General features: G+C 34.7%; 2 protein-coding genes and 1 pseudogene across 5 annotated transcripts; 2 read left to right on the forward strand and 1 right to left on the reverse strand.

Moving 5' to 3' along the window:
• Positions 1 to 27: 27 nt before the first annotated feature.
• On the reverse strand, positions 28 to 3,072 carry LOC111797970 (ninja-family protein mc410). Of its 2 annotated transcripts, XM_087125253.1 has the most exons (4): positions 2,916 to 3,052; positions 2,348 to 2,658; positions 821 to 1,789; positions 28 to 734 (listed from the first exon to the last, which is right to left on the reverse strand). In XM_087125253.1, the coding sequence occupies exons 3-4, from the start codon at positions 1,710 to 1,712 to the stop codon at positions 235 to 237; spliced, it is 1,392 nt and encodes a 463-aa protein (XP_086981379.1). In that variant the 5' UTR covers positions 1,713 to 1,789; positions 2,348 to 2,658; positions 2,916 to 3,052; the 3' UTR covers positions 28 to 234. The 2 variants fall into 2 exon arrangements, with proteins under 2 accessions (XP_086981379.1, XP_023536660.2); XM_023680892.2 differs by lacking the exon at positions 2,348 to 2,658 and having other exon boundaries at positions 2,916 to 3,072.
• A 1,234-nt stretch (positions 3,073 to 4,306) lies between these two features.
• LOC111797969 (uncharacterized) lies at positions 4,307 to 9,455 on the forward strand. Of its 3 annotated transcripts, XM_087125104.1 has the most exons (11): positions 4,307 to 4,538; positions 4,768 to 4,963; positions 5,397 to 5,456; positions 5,573 to 5,684; positions 6,289 to 6,412; positions 6,516 to 6,620; positions 7,363 to 7,491; positions 7,656 to 7,705; positions 7,785 to 7,882; positions 7,971 to 8,255; positions 8,807 to 9,455. In XM_087125104.1, exons 3-11 carry the CDS (start codon positions 5,418 to 5,420, stop codon positions 9,305 to 9,307), a joined length of 1,443 nt encoding a protein of 480 aa, XP_086981230.1. In that variant the 5' UTR covers positions 4,307 to 4,538; positions 4,768 to 4,963; positions 5,397 to 5,417; the 3' UTR covers positions 9,308 to 9,455. The 3 variants fall into 3 exon arrangements, with proteins under 3 accessions (XP_086981230.1, XP_023536657.2, XP_086981231.1); XM_023680889.2 differs by lacking the exon at positions 4,768 to 4,963 and having other exon boundaries at positions 4,308 to 4,538; XM_087125105.1 differs by lacking the exon at positions 4,307 to 4,538 and having other exon boundaries at positions 4,756 to 4,963.
• A 4,445-nt stretch (positions 9,456 to 13,900) lies between these two features.
• Positions 13,901 to 15,170, forward strand: LOC111797972 (ethylene-responsive transcription factor ERF037 pseudogene; annotated as a pseudogene).
• The last annotated feature ends 5,335 nt before the right edge of the window (positions 15,171 to 20,505 follow it).

The following is a 20,505-nucleotide window of genomic DNA, read 5'->3' on the forward strand; positions in this document are numbered from 1 at the left end:
TTTTTTCGAAGCCACGATCAAAACCGATAGTAAAAAGGCGGTAAGAATCATGAAAATTAACTTAATACAATTTACCGATGAGAATTATAATACATACATCATGAAAATACTCGAACATTATCAACTTACCTTATGATACAAGGAAATAAATAACAAGACAGGTGCCTGCAAAATCATGTCTACCAGCCTCTTCACCGTAACTTCGACGTTTTCATTCCGAGAAAATATCACACATCAACTTCGTGCCGAGGCAGTGGGGTTCTTGTTAGGAATCGTTGCGGGACCATTGTCGTTCTGTGCGCTAAAATTCTCGCCATTCGCATGTCGAATGAACTCTTCAGGAGACATGTGAGTACCATGGCAAGCACAAACAATCTTGATCTGGTTTGCATTAAACCTATATGTTACACCAGAGATAGTCTTACCAGTAGGGCCAGCACCAGTGGTGGAAACCCAAGGGAGGTTTGGGTATGAACCACATCCCCCAAATTCTATATCTGTACCAATGCCTGGCTTTATAGCTGGGATATCAAGGGACACACCAGCCGCTTTCGGTCGCTCTAATATGTCTTTCGTATTAACGTTCGCAATGCTTACTTTCATGTGTTCTGCTCGAGAAGAGGGCAACCCCTCTTCCATGGCGGACTGTTTGCTATCGTCTTTGGTACGTTCCGTTGCGCTCTCACCGTGGAGCAATCCCTCGAATGAAAAATGTCCGATTACTTGCTCGGCAGCTACACGTAAATATGCAGACAGACAGCATAAGTAACTTGAAAGATGCAAACAAAACCGAGTTTTTTTGGTACGAAATCATGTCTACCTGAGCTAGTAGACGGAGCGCCCCCGCCATAGGGGCGATGGATCATTTGAGGATGAGAAACCAAACCCCATGGCTTATCTTTGTCCATTGCCGAAATCGGAAGCGGGGAAACACCAGCTGTAAGAGGCAAGTTTCTAAGGTTTACATGCTCGGGTCCCGATCGGTCACCGTTTATAGTAGGTGGCACATGCTGCATTCCGAGTTGCAAGTGACCCATTGTGCTAGGCACACCATGAGTGTTAACATTATGCATATTCATGACTTGGATAGAGTTTGGAACTCCAACTGATGAACTGTTAAACCTTTTCTGCATTGTTGAAACTTTAGGCAAACTAGAATCTCCTATACATTGTTGGTAGCTATCATCATGTTTTGATGCTAACCTTGATGTCGAACCTTCGGGTCTAGACTCTACGACATCGCCTTTTTCGGCAGTCGAACCATCTTCAGTAGAGGAAATGTGTGATGCCATTCCTTTTTCGTGAGATTCTCTTTCGCGCTTCTTTTGACCGTTCATTTCCACGAACAACAACTTCCGTTTATTGCTGATATCTGGCAGATTTTCATCCTCGGCTTCTGCATAACTACTTTCGATCCAGGTTCCTTTCCTCTTCAAATCGATCGAAGAATCTCCATCCATTCCGACCTTCGACAGGTCATTGAAGAAATTATCTTTAGATGGAATTGAATTACTTTCAAAAGATCCTGTGCCTGATTCCTGCCTCGGATTATCTCCATGTCGAAAATTCTTAAAATCATCGACCAATTTATTGCCTCTATCGCTTTCCTCGGCGTTTGCTCCGGAGGAGCTCGTAAGTTTACTTCTAGACTTGACAGAAGCTGCACCAAGGGTCAGACCCAAGCTAAGCTCAAGCTCATCCTCATTCTCCATCTTTCAAACTATAAGTTCATTGACATTGACAAAAGACATACACTTCTTCCTCAGAAGAATTTAACCTTATCAATTACCTGCAATATATAACAACAACAATTAACTCACGAGATTCAGCCTAACGCTAAGCCTACCGCTAGCAGATATTGTTCGCTTTGACTTGTTACGTATCGCTATCAGCCTAACGGTTTCAAAACATGTTTGTTAGGGAGAGGTTTCCACACCCTTATAAGGAATGTTTCGTTCCCCTCTCCAATCGATATGAGATCTCACACTCCACCTCCTTGAGGCCCAGCGTCCTCGTTGGCACACTGCACGATGTCTAGCTCTTATACCATTTGTAATAGCTCAAACCCACCGCTAGCAGCTATTATCGGCTTTGGCCAGGTACGTATTACCGTCACCCTCACAGTTTTAAAACGCGTTTGTTAGGGAGAGGTTTCCACACCCCTCTCCAACCGATGTAGGATCTCACAAATGCATCATCACAGACATTCCAATGGTGTGCTCGTGATAGAAGTTTGAAATGTTAGAAGATATCCATTTGAGGTCTGAGCTCAAGCTCCAAATTGAAAACAACATAACTTCTTGTTGTATGCCATGAGCATAATACAAGGATTGGCCCGATGACTCACCTATCTTAAAAATATAGCTATGTATATAACGATTCCTACATCTTCATACTCGATGGAGCTATCAATACTCGATGGAGCTATCAATTTGATGCAGTTTTTCTTAGGAGGGAAGTGGGACAAATGGCCGAGACTACCGGAAGATTCCTCTCTGGATAATAGGTACTGTAACTGGTATTCCTGTGATCGGTTTAGTCGGTATTTTCTTTTATGGTTCATATTCTAGATTAGGTTCATCTCTGTAATAATCGGATGAACTGAGTTGTAGACATGAAAGCATAAGAACTCAACAGGATCCCAACGCTTCATTTCCCCTGACCAATATGAGCAAGATGACCAAGAATTTCATAAAATACATCAAAATTCAATAGTACAGGGGAGATATCCACACAGATGAAGTTTATTAAAATCTTAAAATCCAAAGAAACAACAAGAAAACGAGCAGAATTCAACTCAATCTAAACACGATCCTAGTTCAAGTCAAGAACTCCAACGCGACTAAATCGAAACGAACTCCGAAAGTACTTGAAATCTTTAAACATAATTAAAGAAATTCAACAGAGGCACATACCGAATAAAATTCACGCTAGAAGAAAACCAGAAACCGAAACCCTAAAGCTTGAGCTATGGCATCTTGTCAAGCGAAGAACCCGTGGGAATTTTCGGCAATCTGCAACTGTAAGAAATGTTTCATCCTTTTTCCCTCTTTTTCTCTTTCAGGTTTTTTTTTTTTTTTTCCTTTTTTTTTTTTTTTTTTTTGGTTTTGTTCGGTCCCCTCTTTTCGGCACGTGACCGTAGCTTGTCTCTTCTCTTCTTTACTTTTCTCCGGTTTATTGCATTTGGTAAGCTTTTTCTTTGAATAAAATAATTTTTGGAGTAAATATTTTAATTTTAAATATTATCCATCAATTTATTACAATTTTTACTAATTATTATTTTGCCTATTGTATATTACCGTCTTTGATAATTATTATTTTACATGTTATATCCATAACAAAAAAATAATAATAAATAAATAAATAAAATGATTTTATAATCTGAAATATTAGGTTATTAATATATAATGTTAATTTTTTTTTAATTATATTAATATTATAAAGCAACCAAACTAATTTCAGTAGGACATAAATTTTAAATGTATTTTTGTGATGTCTTACATTGGTCGGGAGGAGAATCAAACACCCTTATCAGAGTGTGTAAACCTTGCCTTAGCAGACAACCCTTAAGGCAAAGCTTGAAAGAGAAAACCCAACGAAGATAATATCTGCTAGCAATGGATTTGGGTCATTATAGACACCGAACAATGTGCCAACCTTATCGCTGTTCCTCAAATGGGGGTAGACATGAGACGGTGTGCCAGTAAGGATGTTGGCCTCAAAGGAGGGTGGATTTGGTGGCGGTTTCATGTCTCTTGGAGAAATGAACGAGTCGCAGTGAGGACGCTGGACCTCAAAGAAGGGTGGATTGTGATGTCCCACATTGGTTGGGAAGGAAAACAAAATATCATTTATAAGGGTGTGGAAAACTTATCCTTCCACTAGAATACATGTTTTAAAGCTCTAAGAGAAAGCCGAAAAAGAAAAGTTCAAACACATAATATCTGCTAACTGTTAATCTGGGTAATTACAATTTAAAAAATATATATATTTTAATTTTGTAATTCATAATTCAAATCCCCAAACTTTCCATTCCCATACCTTCAAACTGGCCGACACCAAATTTCCTTTGCCAGTTTCCACATTTGCTTTTTGACCGTTTTTATGAAAAATTAACGAAATCCAAATTAAAAAAAAAAAAATAACAAAAATTTGCAGATTCGTCCAAAAACATTGGAAATTTACGATTTCCACTTGTCCTCCATCCATTGGCTGGGCGCCTTCGATGCGACGCGTTGTGGGGCCATTGATGATTCGGAATTAAAGCTACCGGATAAAGTTCATCCGATTCCAATGCTTCATTCCTTCTAATTCTTCTTTTTCTATCGGTTCGGTATTTATTTTCCTCCACTTTTTATCACTCCCAATGCTCCTTCTCTTTTCCTTTTCCTTTTCCTTTTATTGTTCTTCCGATTTCAGTTCATTGTCAGAAATGCAGGTCTCTTGATCTCTCTATTTAAGTTCTTCGATCCATTTCGTCTCAGAAGAATGTTCTGATTCCATCGCCGCGTTGATCGTTCTCCAGAATCGCTTTTCTTGTAAGTGTCTAACTTCTGAAACTTCGTAGTTTTGTTTCCTCGTTTCTGCTTCTCAAATTAGGTCGTGAATGTTTGGGGATAAGTTCATTTCGATAATTTGCTGGTTTATGAGTATCTTCATTAGTTTCAGTGTTGAAATAAATTTTGATTTCTCGATTGTTCAAGTAAATTTGATGAGAGTTGAGAAATTCATGAAAGCATTGTTACTTGAACACAGATTTGAACACAGATTTTCCACAATGGTACGATATTGTCCACTTTGAACATAAGCTCTCGTGACTTTGTTTTGGGATTCACCAAAAAGTCTCGTACCAATGGAGATAGTATTATTTGATTATAAACTCATGATCATTTCCTAAATTAGCTAATGCGAGGCTTTCATCCAACACCTCCCCTCGAACAAAGTACGCCTCCCCTTAATCGAGGTTCGACTCCTTTTTTTTTCTTTTTTTTTGGAGTCTTTGATACTTTAGTCACTTTTTGACTGTGCCTTCGAGGCTCACAATACTTTGTTCGACATTTGAGGATTCTATTAAACATGGCTCTTGATACCATGTTAGTTGAACACGACTCTACACAATGGTATGATATTGTCCCCTTTGAGCATGAGCTCTCATGGCTTTACTTACTTTGGGCTCTTCAGAAGGCCTCATACCAATGAAGATAGTATTCCTTGATTATAAATCTATGATCATTCCCTAAATTAACAAGGTGAGACTTTCATCGAACAAGCCTATCATATTAGCGGTATTTTGTTGATACATTTTACGATATAATGGAGATATGGATGATGAATCGGTTGATATTTAATTTTGAGTCCTGCTAATCTTGCTGAATATCTTCTGCTTCAACTCATAGATCTCAGAAATTGAAGATTGGATGGGAAATGTACATACTCAGAATGAGATTGCTTCCATGGTGAGTGCTAATTTTTAAGCTCAGTCTCGAGTTCGTCGAACGTGCTCGATTAATAGCGTATCGATGCCACGACAAATGCCAGGCCATCCAAATCTCATTTTTTCTATTCATCTCAGGCACATAGCGATGCTCATCAAATCTTCGGTATTGTATCACCAATGGATGAGATTTTTACTCATCTATTGGCATTGACTGGCTACGTAACTCGTCGATTCGTCCGATTTGTCGGTAAGGTTTGCTAATTCACATATATATTGTCACATATTGTAACAGCTCAAGCCCACCGCTAGCCGATATTGTCCTCTTTAGACTTTCCCTTTCGAGCTTCTCCTCAAAGTTTTTAAAACGCGTCTCCTAGGGAGAGGTTTTCACACCCTTGTAAAGATTGTTTCGTTATCCTCTCCAACCGATATGGGACCCTCCAATCCACCTCCCTTTGGGGCCCAACGTCCTCTGGCACTTGTTTCTCTCTCCAATCGTGTGGGACCCACCAATCCACCCCCTTCGAAGCTTAGCCTCCTCACTAGCACATTGCTCGGTGTCTGACTCTGATATCATTTATAACTATACCAGCAAACTGCTAGCAAATATTGTCTTCTTTGGACTTTCTCTTTCGATATCTATAATATGTATACAGTAGAGACTCTCTACTAAGTTAAGTAGAAAATCTAGGTTAATTCTCTTCCTTTCATGATTGCATCCTTCCGGTAGAGATGAACTATACATTCCAACTGTTATATTTGAACCATTTCAATATTCTATAGTCCTTTGATATCCATATTTTGAGGCTAATAACAACTGTTATGCGGCGTTGGGGTGATGCTTGTGGCAGAGGATCTTGTAGCCAGAGATGTCAACAAATTTCCCACCGATTCGAGGAACGATCTGCTCGTAGATACGACATCCAATGTCGAAACCGTTTACAGTTACCAGGTTTCATCTCCCATTTTTCAAGGGTAATTAAGGAAAGTCTGGAAAAATGAGTCTAACTTTAGCTATAAAGTTCTACTTGTAACTGTTATTATGTGAAATAAACTTAGAACCCTTTTCTTGCTGTAGGTTGATGCTTCCATTATACAGTTTACAGTTTGTTCAAAAATTAGCATTATGCACCTTGAGACACTCTTTCTTGTGCTTTCAACGTGTCGAACTCCGTCTTTACAGGTACGAAAACGTATTCTTGAATCAATATTCCTGTAACGCCCTGAATTTTAGGAAAACATGTTTTATAATCATTAGAAGATCAAATTGAAATAGACAATTAAGGTTTTTAAGATGCTAGCAGATATTGTTCTCTTGGGGCATTTCCTTTGCCCACCGCTAGCAGATATTGTCCTCTTTGGGCTTTCTCTTTCGGGCTTCCTTCAAGGTTTTTAAAACACGTTTGCTAGGGAGAGGTTTCCACACCCTTGTAGTAAAGGGTGTTTCGTTCTCCTCCCCAACTAATGTGGGATCTTACAATCTACCCCTCTTTGGGGCCCAGCGTCCTCGCTGGCACTTGTTCCATTCTCCAATTGATGTGGGAACTCCCGCAATCCACCCACTTTGGGACCCAGCGTCCTTACTGTCACACTGCCTCGTGTCCACCCCCCTTTAGGGCTCAGCCTCCTCGCCAGCACATCGCCAGGTGTCTAGTTCAAGCCCACCGTTAGCAGATAATGTCTTCTTTGGACTTTCCCTTTCGGACTTCCCCTCAAGGTTTTTAAAACGCGTCTACTAGGGAGAAGTTTTACACCCTTATTCGTTCTCCTCCCTAATCAATGTAGGATCTTACCCAATTTAATCTTCCAAGGATTATAAAACATATTTTCCTAGAACTCAGGGCGTTACAATACTTCTGGTCTTTAGTTACTTTGAACTGATCTTCCTGTTTCAAAATGGTTGACTGATCTTTTACTTTACACAGTACTATATCTAGAATTAGAAAAACCTTGCTCGGTTCGTCGGCTGATATTGGATGGCTGCAAGGCACTCCTGGCATGCCTCCTGTTGTTGATGGAACAGCAAGATTCTTGGAATTTCTCTCTGAGATAAGGTTATAATCTTCACAACTTAAGGCATACTGTTTTTAATTCTCAAATTTTAGCTTAAAATTTTGGAATAGTGTTTATAAACTTAATTTTGGCGAATGGTTGTCAAACGGGACCTTATTTATTAATTTGTATTTTACAACTGACTCCATCGATTTCGATAATTCAGGAACGGAGAGCACAAACTACCGAACTCGTTTGTTTATTTATTAGTTCCAGGTATAAGAATAGATCTCATTAGTTTTGATCATTTTCATGAGTTTATTTCACCATTGTAATGGAAATTTGGAGTTTTCAGGTCTGTTTAGCAATCATGGTCCCTTGTATTTTGTGGGAACCAAGAAATTCTTTTCAAAGATGGGTCTTACTTGCCATATTGCAAAAATTCATAGTGAGGTAATATATTATCTCCCTTGCTCCGTTTTCATGAGTATATGACCCGACAAATTTTGAATCTGTTTGGAATGACTTTTGTTCGTTGAAGGCGTGTGTGGAACATAATGCTTGGGAGTTGAAGGAATACGTCGAGGAGCTTTACTGGGGCTCGGGCAAGCGAGTGATGCTGCTCGGGCATAGCAAGGGTGGGGTTGATGCTGCTGCTGCATTATCAATCTACTGCAATGAGTTGAAAGACAAAGTTGCTGGCTTGGCTCTGGTACAAAGTCCTTATGGAGGAACCCCATTGGCTTCGGATATCCTTCGTGAGGGGCAGGTCGCTGACAAGGAGATGCGGAGGATCATGGAGCTACTGATATGCAAGATCATCAAGGTTGCATTTTCTCTTTTGCCTATTCAGTTATTGTGAGATCCCACAGCGATTGGAGAAAAGAACGAAACTATTTTTTAGGAGGGTGTGGAAACCTCTCCCTAATAGATGCGTTTTAAAAATCTTGAGAGGAAGTCTGAAAGGGGAAACCCAAATATGACAATATTTGTTAACGGTGGGCTTGGGCCGTTACAAATAGTATTAGAATCAGACACCGAACAATGTGCCAGCGAGAAGGCTGAGCCCCTCGAAGGAGGCGGCCATGAGGTGGTGTGCGAGAAAGGACACTGGGGTGTCCCACATTGTTTGGAGAAGGGAATGAGTGTCAACGAGGACATTAGGTTCCTGGTGGATTATGAGATCCCACATCGGTTGGGGAGGATAACGAAACATTCTTTATAAGGGTGTGGAAACCTCTCCACACGTTTTAAAAACCTTGAGGGAAAATTCAAAAGGAAAACCCAAAGAGAACAATATCTGGGCTTGGGCTGTTACAGTTGTTTTTCTTTTTTTTTTCCGTTGGGACAGATTTCAGTCTGATTTATTTTTTGTAGGGCGACATTCGAGCGTTGGAAGATCTAACGTACGCAAAGCGGAAGGAGTTCATAACAAATCACAAGCTCCCTGAGAACATACCGATACTCTCCTTCCATTCCGAAGCACGGGTAGCGCCAGGAGTTCTTGCTACAATGACTCATATAGCTCATGCTGAGTTACCTTGGCTATCTCTTCCAAGAACTTGGACAGAATCCGACACGGTGGTGCAGGGCGGGCGGAGTCTTCCAGTGGTGATTCCTCTTTCAGCTGTCATGGCATTGTGTGCTCTTCATTTGCAACTTCGGTATGGGGAGAAGAGCGACGGTTTGGTGACATGTCGTGATGCTGAAGTTCCCGGCTCGGTCGTCGTGAGACCGAACCAGAAGCTCGACCACGCGTGGATGGTTTACTCTTCCAGAAATGGTAAGAATGCAAGTGATCCTGATGGTTGTGAGATGTGTGAGGCAATCTTGACACTGCTTGTGGAGCTTGAAATGAGAATGAAAGAAGCAAAGTAGAAAATGCCTTCCTTGTATTGAAAATTTACCGTTTTTTTTCATACGGTAATTTTATGGTTGAACGACATGTAGTTTTGTTGTTTATTAAAAGATGTGAACATTAGACCACTTTTTCATCTTTAGATTAAAAAAACTGTTAAATTTTTAATTGTTGATATATTTTATTATATTAAATTATGGTCGGGTGAATGATAACGATGTGATTTAAATGTCTTGTAATGTCTTCTTAATTGGGATTGCTATCTCAATGAGACAAACGATACATGTGCATTTATCGTTGGTTTATCTCATTGGTCTTTTTGTTTATTGAAGAGGTCAAGATGTCTCGAGACACAAGTCACATGTAAGGGTGCAATTTTTTTTTTTTTAATTCTAAAAAAAAAAATGATTGATACGAGTTGATTTTCTGTTACGATAAATTGACGAAACAATAACTGGGCCAATAGCTGCTTCAGCGGCTGCAATAACTATAACAAAAATTGAGAAAATATTCCCTTTTAATTGGCGAAAATGTTACTAAATTCATATTAACAAGACTGAATATAGGTTTTATAAATTTAAAAATATTCCCTTTTAATTGGCGAAAATGTTACTAAATTCATATTAACAAGAAGTTTTATAAATTTGAAATGTGCCGTATTTTATTTTAATTTTCCTTTTGATATAATTTTATACTTCAATTTTGAGTTAAGTTTTGATGGGTATGTTTTAACGTTTTATATATTCACCACCAAAATTTCACCAACGCACTTTGGTCTTTTATGTTATTTTTAAAATTAATTATAATTCAATTAAATATTTATCACTCATTTTTTCATCCCTTCTAAAATTAATAATAAAAAAAAATGTTACATCATAATTTTTTAAACTAATTAAAGAAAATTAAACACCAACCATAAAAAAATAAAACATTAATATTGAAAATAAGTGACATTAAACTACAAAATTCATAGCCTTAAAAACATAAGAACTAAACATAAACCTTACTCAAAATTTAAAGGCTAAAAAGGTAATTTTATCTTTAAAAATTTTAAAATTTAGAAAATGATTAATAGATATGCAAATTTCAATTTTTATATGATAAATTTCTAAACTTACTCTCAATTTTGTATTCAAAAGATAATTGAAATATTTAAAAGTTTAAAAAATTAATTAATTTATTAAACAATTTTAAACTTACAAAAGATAATTGAAATATTTAAAAGTTTAAAAAATTAATTAATTTATTAAATAATTTTAAACTTTATACCCATCTCTAGTAGTATTTTATTTTTGTGAGTGCTGTATTAAGTTCTTTAAAATAAAATTAAAAAAAAAAAAAAAATCCTGCGGGGTCCACATCAAAAGGGAACGTGCGGAAATTGTAAAGGCAAAGAAGACAAGGACAGGGATACTTCAAAAAGATCAATTTAATTGTAGTGAAAATGGGCCCCCTCTTGATAGGACCAATAACAAATTCTCTGCTATAAAGCCCAACCACACCATTGTTTCGGGAGTCCAAAATATTAAATTGCTGTGGGCCCATGGGCCCTCGGCCCATTAAGCACTTCAATCGCCGATAGGAGTGCGACAGCAAGGAACTTGGTTATAATTTCTACACCATAGAAATAAATAACATTATTTTAATTTATATATATATATCTATAGAAGACAATTGATACATGTAGAGCAGAATTTCCACCGACACATTGACAAGTTTCGTCATTATTAAGTTATTTTTTAAGTAATTTTGTGATAAATCATTTTTTTAAGTGAAAACTTATTTAGTAATTATAAATATATCTGCAAAATATGATTAATAAAAGGTATTAATATTAAAAAAAATATATATAATTTACACATGAAAAAAAATGAATTTCCTTAAACGAGATCGTTTCATCCATGATTTTTTTAGCACGTGTGCATTTATCATTTTTTTTTTCCCGACCAAGCCATGTTTAGATGCGAGGAGATTTGACAAAACGACAAAAAAGCCCACACAAAAAATTAATTTAAGGAAAACGATACTAAAATAAAAATATTCTATATTCACCCAGGATTATTCGGGTAAGATTTTCAGGAAGTTACTCAACATAATATTTCTTTAAGCAAAAACATGTTTAACTTTAGTGGTTCAATAATTGAGACACTGAAAATTTTGATCAATCTGACACATAGTTTCTAAAAACATGTTTCACCTAAAAACACCTAACATTAAAATACATGGTGAAAAAAACTAAGTTAGGAAGATTTTTTTTTTTTTTTTTTTTTTTTTTTTTAACCCAAGAGATATTAAAATTGGATGAAATTGGCTAATCTTTTCAATAAAAAAAATTAAATAAAAAAAAATACGGTTAAAAACTTTTGAACTCTTGATCACTTGTTTATATCTTAGGCTACTATATTATGATTAGATCGATGATAACGACCTGATTTGAATGCCGTGTAATATCTTCTAAATTGCAATCACAATCTCAATGGGACAAACTACACCAACAAAAGCCAAAGCATTCATGGTTGTTTTTGTACATAGAGCCTAATTAGCTCAATTTGGTCTTGCCTCATTCTATTGGTCATTATGTCCGGAGACAAGTGACATATACCCATTCGAGTACGCTAATTGGTCACTTGTGTTAAAAAAAAAAAATTGACTAAATTAAAAAATACCTCTAAACTTTCAAATTTTCAATAATATCCTAATTTTTAAAAATTTCAATAATATCTTTAAACTTTTAATAATACCTCACAATCTAAAAAGTTTAATTAATAATCTTAAACTATATAAAAAAATCTTTTTAAGATTAATATTTTGTTTAAAAATAACTTATTTAAAAGTTTAAAATATTTACTTTGAAAAATAAAAGATATCTTTTTAAAATAAAATATAAATTATTTTTATTAATTTATCTCAAAAATATTAAATTACGGCTAGAGTGAAAATTCGAGAGTAAATATTGTCATGTTTAGAGTAAGACGTATATTTTTGCAATGATAAATGATTTAATTGTAGCAATTATTTGCATGTAAATGGTTTATTAATTAAATTAAAGATTTGAAAGTGTGGTTATTTCAAGTTTTTAATTCGATTGTGACTGTACACGTAGGTCCTACGAGTACCGTATTTTGTTCTTAAAAAATATTAGAAAAAAAAACCCGCGGGGCCCACTTCCAAAGGGTGAGGAAATTGTCAAAATGTAAGAGAAAGAAGAAAAGGACAAAGATATCTTTAAAAGACCAATATAATTGTACTGAAAATGGGCCCCCTCCTATATAGGGCCCAACCAATTTTTTCACAACAGGCCCATGGGCCCTCAGCCCATGAAACACTTCAATCACCGGAAAGGAGCGCTAGCCAAGGCACCGTGACAGTGACACCATGAAATAAATTACAATGTTTTTTTAACTATATATTTATAGAAAAAAATTTGTTGATAAAAAATTAAATCACGTTTTTAAAGTGACTTCAAAATAATAAAAATTATTTTTGTATTTCTAAGTGAAAACTGACACTACATAAGACTTTATTAATTTCAAATCAGTCCAAAACATGTATTTATTAATATGGTTTTTAATATTTTAAAATTTTAAAATTATCTTTTATGCGTTAAAAATTTTTCATTTATGTCCTTCCTTAAAACGATGTCGTTTCATTCATGAATTATTTTTTTGGCATTTATGCATTTATTAATTCTTTTTCACGAATGAGCCATGTTTGCTTGATGCCAAAGGGCTTGGTAAAAAGACAAAAAAGACCCATATATGGAATTATTGAAGGAAAGCGATATTGAAAAAGAAACAAGGGTTAAACAGGAAGCTGCTTGTTAAGAGGGGGCAAGAAATGACCAAGTATTTATTTTATTTGTTATTTAAATCTTCTGTTTTTATGTGACCAAATAATCACAATATTTTAAATAATTAAAAATTACTCGAGAAATCAATAAACTACTTAGTTTAAGGAACGAAATTCTCAAGTCTTAATATTATACTTAAAATTGGATGAAGTTTGGCGTAACGTTCACAAGTTCTAAAGTTTTGTAGTTAGTTAATTTAATTTTTAAAATAATTTAAGATTGAGAAGCGTCATGATGTGACGAAGGAGAAGAGTGCATTATCCAACCCATCAAAAACATGCATATAATATAAATCGAAGAATACACAAAGTTCGACTTATGAGGTTAGGGCCTTGAGCCATAACCTCGTTAGGGTTTTGATACAAGTTTGGACATATGGCTCGAAAATTAAATCCGTCTATATAAAAGATAAAATCTCATCAAATTTGGTGTCAATCGTATACCTAACGAACTATGCAGGAAGTCGTGTGTCTACTTACTTAAAAAAAACTAAAAAAGGATTGAAAATGCCTCAAAATAGACTGGAAGGGAGGTAGGGCGACCACTCCTAAGCCCTGCAGCCTAAGTAAACTACCCTATAACATATGCGTGGGCGAACGTCACGGTTGAAGATGTACAACCGTGACAGCTAGCTACTTAATCTACATCGATGTTGAAGTCAGTTCGAGTGGTGAATTGAGGTAACGTGTTAGCTCGTGTCATAATTACAATTTTTTTTTTCAATTTTCTTTCCTTTCCTTTATTTATCATCTTCTTTAGGTACAGTGACGGTCAGCTTATACTTCTTGGCTTTACTTACTGTTATTTATTACAGTGGCACTTTTTATTCTCAAAATCCTTCCTTACACTTTTGAACTCACCAAAAGTTCCTCTCTCTCTCTCTCTCTCCTGTCGACACTTTCTCTCTCTCTCCAATGTGTGTTGACACGTGTCAGAATTATATTGCCAATGATGGTTGTTTAAAACCCCCCAATATTTCACACAGCTTCAATTACACCTCACTCTCATACACGTTTCCGGTCACTTTCTCTCTTTTTTTCCTCCAAATTTCTAACCAAAATAACTCCGATCACTCACCAATGGCCAACGCCACCGTGCCGGAGACCGACTTAGGTGGCGTAAATTCTTCGCCGTCGTCTTCGTCCTCCTCGTCTCGGCCCAAACAAGACGGTACCCAATTGAAGCGTGGGCGAGAAAATAACAACAACAGCAACAATAACAACAACAATCGACACCCAATTTACCGTGGCGTCCGAATGAGGGTGTGGGGCAAATGGGTGTCGGAAATTCGAGAACCAAAGAAGAAGAGTAGGATCTGGCTAGGCACTTTCGCGACGCCTGAAATGGCGGCGCGTGCTCACGACGTCGCCGCACTTACCATCAAAGGCAACTCGGCTATCCTCAATTTCCCTGAACTCGCCGCCTCATTCCCCCGCCCCGTTTCCTCCTCCCCCCGTGACGTTCAATTCGCAGCCGGCCTCGCCGCCTCAATGCAACTCCCCAACGTCGACCCTCCTCCACCCCCTCCGCCGTTATCTCCATCCTCTCAGTCGCCGTCGCCTCCGCTTTCATCGTCATCTGTGTTGGACGAGTCGACGCCGGAGGAACTGAGTGAAATCGTGAAGCTGCCGAGTTTGGGGACGAGTTACGAGGAATCGGGCGAGTTCGTGTGTGACGAGTGGCAGTATAGTTGTGGGCCATGGTATCAAAATCAAAGCAGAAGGGAAGAAGAAGAAGAAGAAGCTTACGAGTACTTTAGAGATCAAATGGCAATGGCGGAAACAGAGTGTGTGATTCCCGCTTCATTTCAACCTTTACCTTTCTCGTGGTAACATTAAATTCAGATCGGTTTGGCTGTGAATTTGTTGTGTAATCTTCTCTCTCTTAATTTCTTTTTTTTTTCTTTTTTTTTTTTTTTGTCAAATATTTATTTAAATTAAATGCGAAGTCCTTTTACAATTTTTTTAAGGGGCTAAGAAAATTAAAATTAGGGACCTTGTCTAACTGGGTTTCCTTTCTCTCATTAACTATTCAACAACTTTTTAAAAAAAATTATTATTTTTGTGTATTTAAATAAAAGATAAAAGCTTATTTGAAAATTAAATAAGTTGTTTTTAAAATTTTAATTTTTTTTGTTTGATTATCCCTACCCTTTGGTAAGCTGTGACCGGTGAATATTTAATATTTGAGTTTTATGGTATTGTAATTATTAACGTGACAAGTTAATTTTTAAAATAATTAGAAAATAAATGACCGATGGCAACCAACTATAAAATATGAGTTGATCCAAAAACGTATTTTTAAAAAAACATAAAAATGAAAGAAAAAAAGAAAAAAAAAGAGAGGAGGAGTGATACTTGTCATTCTTGCTGCTTACAATAATGGAGCAAAGGTCTTGTATGACCCACACATATTTTGTGCTTAGATTTTTAGAATTGAGTTTTCAACTAACTGCACCTCAAACATGATAATAATTGGTATTTGAAATATCACCAACTCAAATGGAGATGTAGGGTATCGATCCCCGTACCTCTCGCATGCTAAGCGAGCGCTCTACCATCTGAGCTACATCCCCAAGTTGCATGTTGTTGCAAATTTTATTAATTTCATCGTTATCATGTATGTTATTGAGAATTAGTGTAACGGTTAAGAACCAATTATAGTTGGGTTAGGTCGGGATTTAAAGAAAAAATACCCATATGATAAGAGGTTTGTGTGGGGGCATCCCCGTCCGTACACTCAAATGGAATTTTGTTTTATTTTATTATTATTTTTTGTACATTAAAATAGAATATTCGACATTATTGCTAGGCCCCAATCAATTCCTTAAGTATTAGTTTATGTTAAACCAATTACACAAATAATTATTTTTAAGAAACAAAATAATTTATGCATCATGTTGTTACGTTTAAGTTAATTAAACTATAAGATGCAAATTAACATTTTAAACGTTAATGGTTCGATCTCCATTCGGGAAAGATTTTCTTTTTTTAGTTAAATAACTGCAAAATGTAATTCATATGATACAACTCGTTCAGTAATTATTCTTTTTATTTATTTTATTTTTTTAAAAGAATTCAACTTATAATTTAATAGACTATGAATGGTATATAATAATTTGGTTTTGTGTGGTCCACATATAGTAAATTTGGGAAGAAATATATGTTGACCGATTTCCTAAACAGTAGGGTTGGTTGTAGTCTAGCTTAGGGTTTCATGAGCCTCATTAACTTCTTCACAACCAATTGTCATTTTCAGGGTGGATTCATATAATTTAGTGGCCGGAAATTAAATAAATTATATATATATATATATATATATATATATATATCTTAAATTGGCTTTGAAACATTAAACAAATGTGTTCGTATTAAAAAAAGTTCGATAAATTTTCTAGATTTTTGGAACAGCTCGATAAATTTAATAAATTTTTATAGGATGACGAAATGACTTTCGATCAAATTTATCCTATATTTACCGGGTCCATTGTTTACGAACCGCTGTATCTACATTTTTTATATATTATTAAACAATGTAACAATAAAAAAAAAAAACACTAAATTTGATTTGATTGTTTATAGAATTTTACCCAATAAATTTTAAAATAAAATTATTTGGAATCCGGATTAAGAAGCCCGCATTCCCCTGCAACATGGTCACGTTGCCTACTCCTCGCTTCTTAAGAGTGAATGCTATCTCTACGTACCAAAACGAGTCATTCCAACATGTTTTATCATCACTCACATGCATTCTATGAAACTACCTAATAGGTCATCCAACATAGGGGAACAAGTATGAAACTGCCTAAAATGTCACCACGAAAAACAAAAGTGCATCTTGTTCGTGTATATATATATATATATATATCTTAATTGAGATCAAATTAGGGGAGACAAAAGGGGGAACAAGTGTGGTGAAAAAGGTAAGCCTTATTTGATTTTTAGAAACAATAATGATTGAAGATATCTCCCACTTTGAAATGGGATAACATTTCCATCTCTCCCAAACATTATTCTCTTCATCAAATTTGGTAAAAATTTGTGTCCTTAATTTATGTCCATTCTTCAAAAAAATTCTCATATCATCAGCCAGCCATTTCAAACAAAAAAGAGGACCACTTCAGCTACCGCCACAAAATATATATATTTTATTTATTTATTTGTCTAATTCTTGTGTGAAAACAAATTAATTTTATTTGAAAAACTGTTCTCAAATTATTTATTTATTTTTAATTCAAATTATTGAGAGAGGTGGAAAAAGATTGGGACCAAAAGAACTTAAAATACATGTGACTGTAGAGCACAAGAAAATTAAATAGTTTTTGTGTGAAAAATAAATTAAATATATTTGAAAAATCATTCTCAAAGTAGTTTTTGTTATAAATATGATAATGATACTTGTTCTCACTCTTTTATTATTTATTATTTCTTTCATATCTCCACTCTTCTTAATTAAAAATAATAAAATCTAAATCAAAGTCATGAGAACTTATATTCAAAGTGGACAATATCATGACATTATGGAGAGTCGTGATTTCTAACATAGTATCAGAGTCATGCCCTAAACTTAGCCATGTCAATAGAATCCTCAAATATCGAACAAAAAATTGTGAGCCTCGAAGGTGTAGTCAAAAGTGACTAAAGTGTCGAACAAAGGGTGTACTTTGTTCGAGGGCTCCAGAGAAAGGAGTCGAGCCTCGATAAGGAGAGGCTTATAGTGTACTTTAATCAAGGGAATGATTGTTGAAGATTATTGGAAGTGAATTTAGTGGAAGAAACTCAGTAAAGAATACTATATCCATTGATATGAGGCATTTTGGGAAAATCCAAAGTAAAGTCACGAGAGCTTGTACTCAAAGTCGACAATATCATGTCATTGTGGAGAGTCGTGATTCCTAACCGAAATATTTTCAAGTATAAATTTCAATAATAATAATAATAATAATAATAATTAGTAGTAGTTAAAATGTGCTGATGTCATAATTAGCATTAAGACTTGCAACTTTTTGTCTCAATTTTGATGATTATCCATTTGTCTTCATGGCCATGTCTTATTCAAATTAGTTAAATTATTTTTTAAAAGCATTAATCACACAATTCTTTAATGAGTTAATTAATTCACGAAGGACAGAAAAGACCCTGATCAAAGTCGTGCATTCATATTTATATGAAAAAGAAAAATCCTACATTCATGCATGAATAAGGGCAGTAGTGTAATAAACCATCACTCGTTTCCCTCAAAAAAGAAAAACAAAACAGTGCCTTAATTATTTGAGATTAAATTGAGTTTTTGTTGTCTTCACATAGTTGTTGCCCTGTCTCCATCAATTCGGGGTTTGCCTCCCTTTCATATCCATCTAAAAAATGTACTTTTTCTAGAAGACTTTAAAAAATATTTTAAATTATATTAAACAACATGATTATCATATAATTTCTATTTTTAAATGGTAAATAATTTTGTGAATTTACTCGGTAAATAATTTCTATGGCTCGAGAAAACCTTTGCACGCCTTTGTTACTTTTGGGAGACCTACGCCCCATAGAAACTGTCTACCTAAGACTGTCCCTTGGCCCGTAGGTCTTGACACAAGGTTAGAATTCTAGCTCTTCCAGAGTGGTATCTCACTGATGGCTCGGCTCCCCTGGAAGGGGGCCTTCTTCGCCCTCCATCTAAGCTGACTCGACATTTGGTTGTTTTTGTTAGATGAACACGACTCTCCACAATGGTATGATATTGTCCACTTTGAGCATAAAGTCTCCTGGCTTTGCTTTGGGTTTCCCAAAATATCTCATATCAATAGAAAGAGTATTCTTTGATTATAACCCCATGATCATTCCTAAATTGGTCGATGTGAAATTTTCATCATCCACTAGTTCTAACATTCCCTATCCTCGGACAACTTGTTATTCTAGTTTTTTTTTTTTTTTTTTTTTTTTTTTTTTTTTTTTTTTAAATTTGGATTCGACCATCTTATTTTTTAATTTCATATTAACTCCATATTACCAAAAATAACTTATTCTTCCCTTTTTTTAATTTCAAATTAATTTTTTAATAGTTAAAAAAACTATAATCTATTATTTATAAAAATTTTATCAATATATACGAAATTTTATCATATGATGCAGATTTTAATATTTTTAAAAAATTAAAAGGCAATTATTAAAAAATTAAAAGAAATTATATATAATACAAAAACATATATTTCTTTCCATGTCAAACTCAAGAAAAAGGGAGATATGAGTGTTATTGTGAATAGTGATTGAGAAGAGAATATTAATGGAGGACTGTTGAGAGAAAGCTCTGTCGTGTATTTTGTAATAATAATAATAATATTATTATTATTATTAATTTGAAGAAAAATGTGTGAAAAAGAAAATTTCGTACATGTGTAGATGGACGTCCAAATCCAATTCTAACTCTCAGACGACATAGCTGTCTTCCTCCACTGCCAGCTTTGCTCTTACTTTTTGCATTAATGTATCATAATTAACGTGTGTACTAAGTTTACTTTTACCCTAATTATTTACCCTAAATTATTTTCTTAATTTCGATACTATAAATTAAAAATATATTTTTTATATTTATTAAATTATGCTCGTATTGAATCTTTATGGCTTCATATGTTATTTATTTATTTTTATTAATATTTTTAGTTAGGGTAGACAATTTTTTTTATTATTTAACCTTATTAAATTGGACATTTAATTTAAATAAATTGCAGAATTAATACCTTATTTTTAGTTGAGTTTTTATGTTTCTTTTGGTTAAATTACAATAAGTTTTTAAAAAAAAATCGAATATTTAAGTATTATTTGATTTAATTTAAATAAAACTTTTTGTTAACAAATTTGTTGTGCCCATTAATTCTCATGGCTGGTCGGGTGGACAAATAATTTTCTATTTTATTTAGTTAGGTGTGGTAAATTTATTATTAAAAGAATTAATTGGACCCTAAATTCAAAGTAATAAGCCTTTTCAAGATCAAATCAATAGTTAAGTTTCTATTAATCAATAATTAAGTCTATTTTTTTTTTTAATTTTAATAAAAAACTGAGTGCTTTTATAGTTGGATGAAATTATTTATTGCATTAACTTTTAAAAAATAATTGTTAGGAATATTAATTATCATAAAAATGTTACAAAGTTTGCACGATGGGTTAATATAAATCAACATTGGTGAAAATGAAAAAAAAAAAAACCACATTAAGTGATCATAGTCAAAAGTTATGGAGCTTTAATCATGTTTTTCTTTGTATGTTATGTATTTGATTGCCTTCTCGGTATTTTTATGTTCGTTCCTTCTAATTCTTTTTGTTTTTTTCGAAATATATTATAATTATCTCAGACCCATATATATTATTGACACTC

This window comes from Cucurbita pepo, chromosome 7 (assembly GCF_057944985.1).
Source record: "Cucurbita pepo subsp. pepo isolate OVF chromosome 7, ASM5794498v1, whole genome shotgun sequence".
Lineage (NCBI taxonomy): Eukaryota > Viridiplantae > Streptophyta > Magnoliopsida > Cucurbitales > Cucurbitaceae > Cucurbita > Cucurbita pepo.

Bases quoted from the DNA above. Each gene is read 5' to 3' on its own strand.
- LOC111797969 (XM_087125104.1), top strand. From the start codon at position 5,418: ATGGGAAATGTACATACTCAGAATGAGATTGCTTCCATG. The intron at 5,685-6,288 runs GTAAGGTTTGCT...TGCTTGTGGCAG, and splicing joins TCGATTCGTCCGATTTGTCG to AGGATCTTGTAGCCAGAGAT. The intron at 6,413-6,515 runs GTAATTAAGGAA...TTCTTGCTGTAG, and splicing joins TCATCTCCCATTTTTCAAGG to GTTGATGCTTCCATTATACA.
- LOC111797970 (XM_023680892.2), bottom strand. From the start codon at position 1,712: ATGGAGAATGAGGATGAGCTTGAGCTTAGCTTGGGTCTGACCCTTGGT. The intron at 735-820 runs GTAGACATGATT...ATTTACGTGTAG, and splicing joins CGCTCCGTCTACTAGCTCAG to CTGCCGAGCAAGTAATCGGA.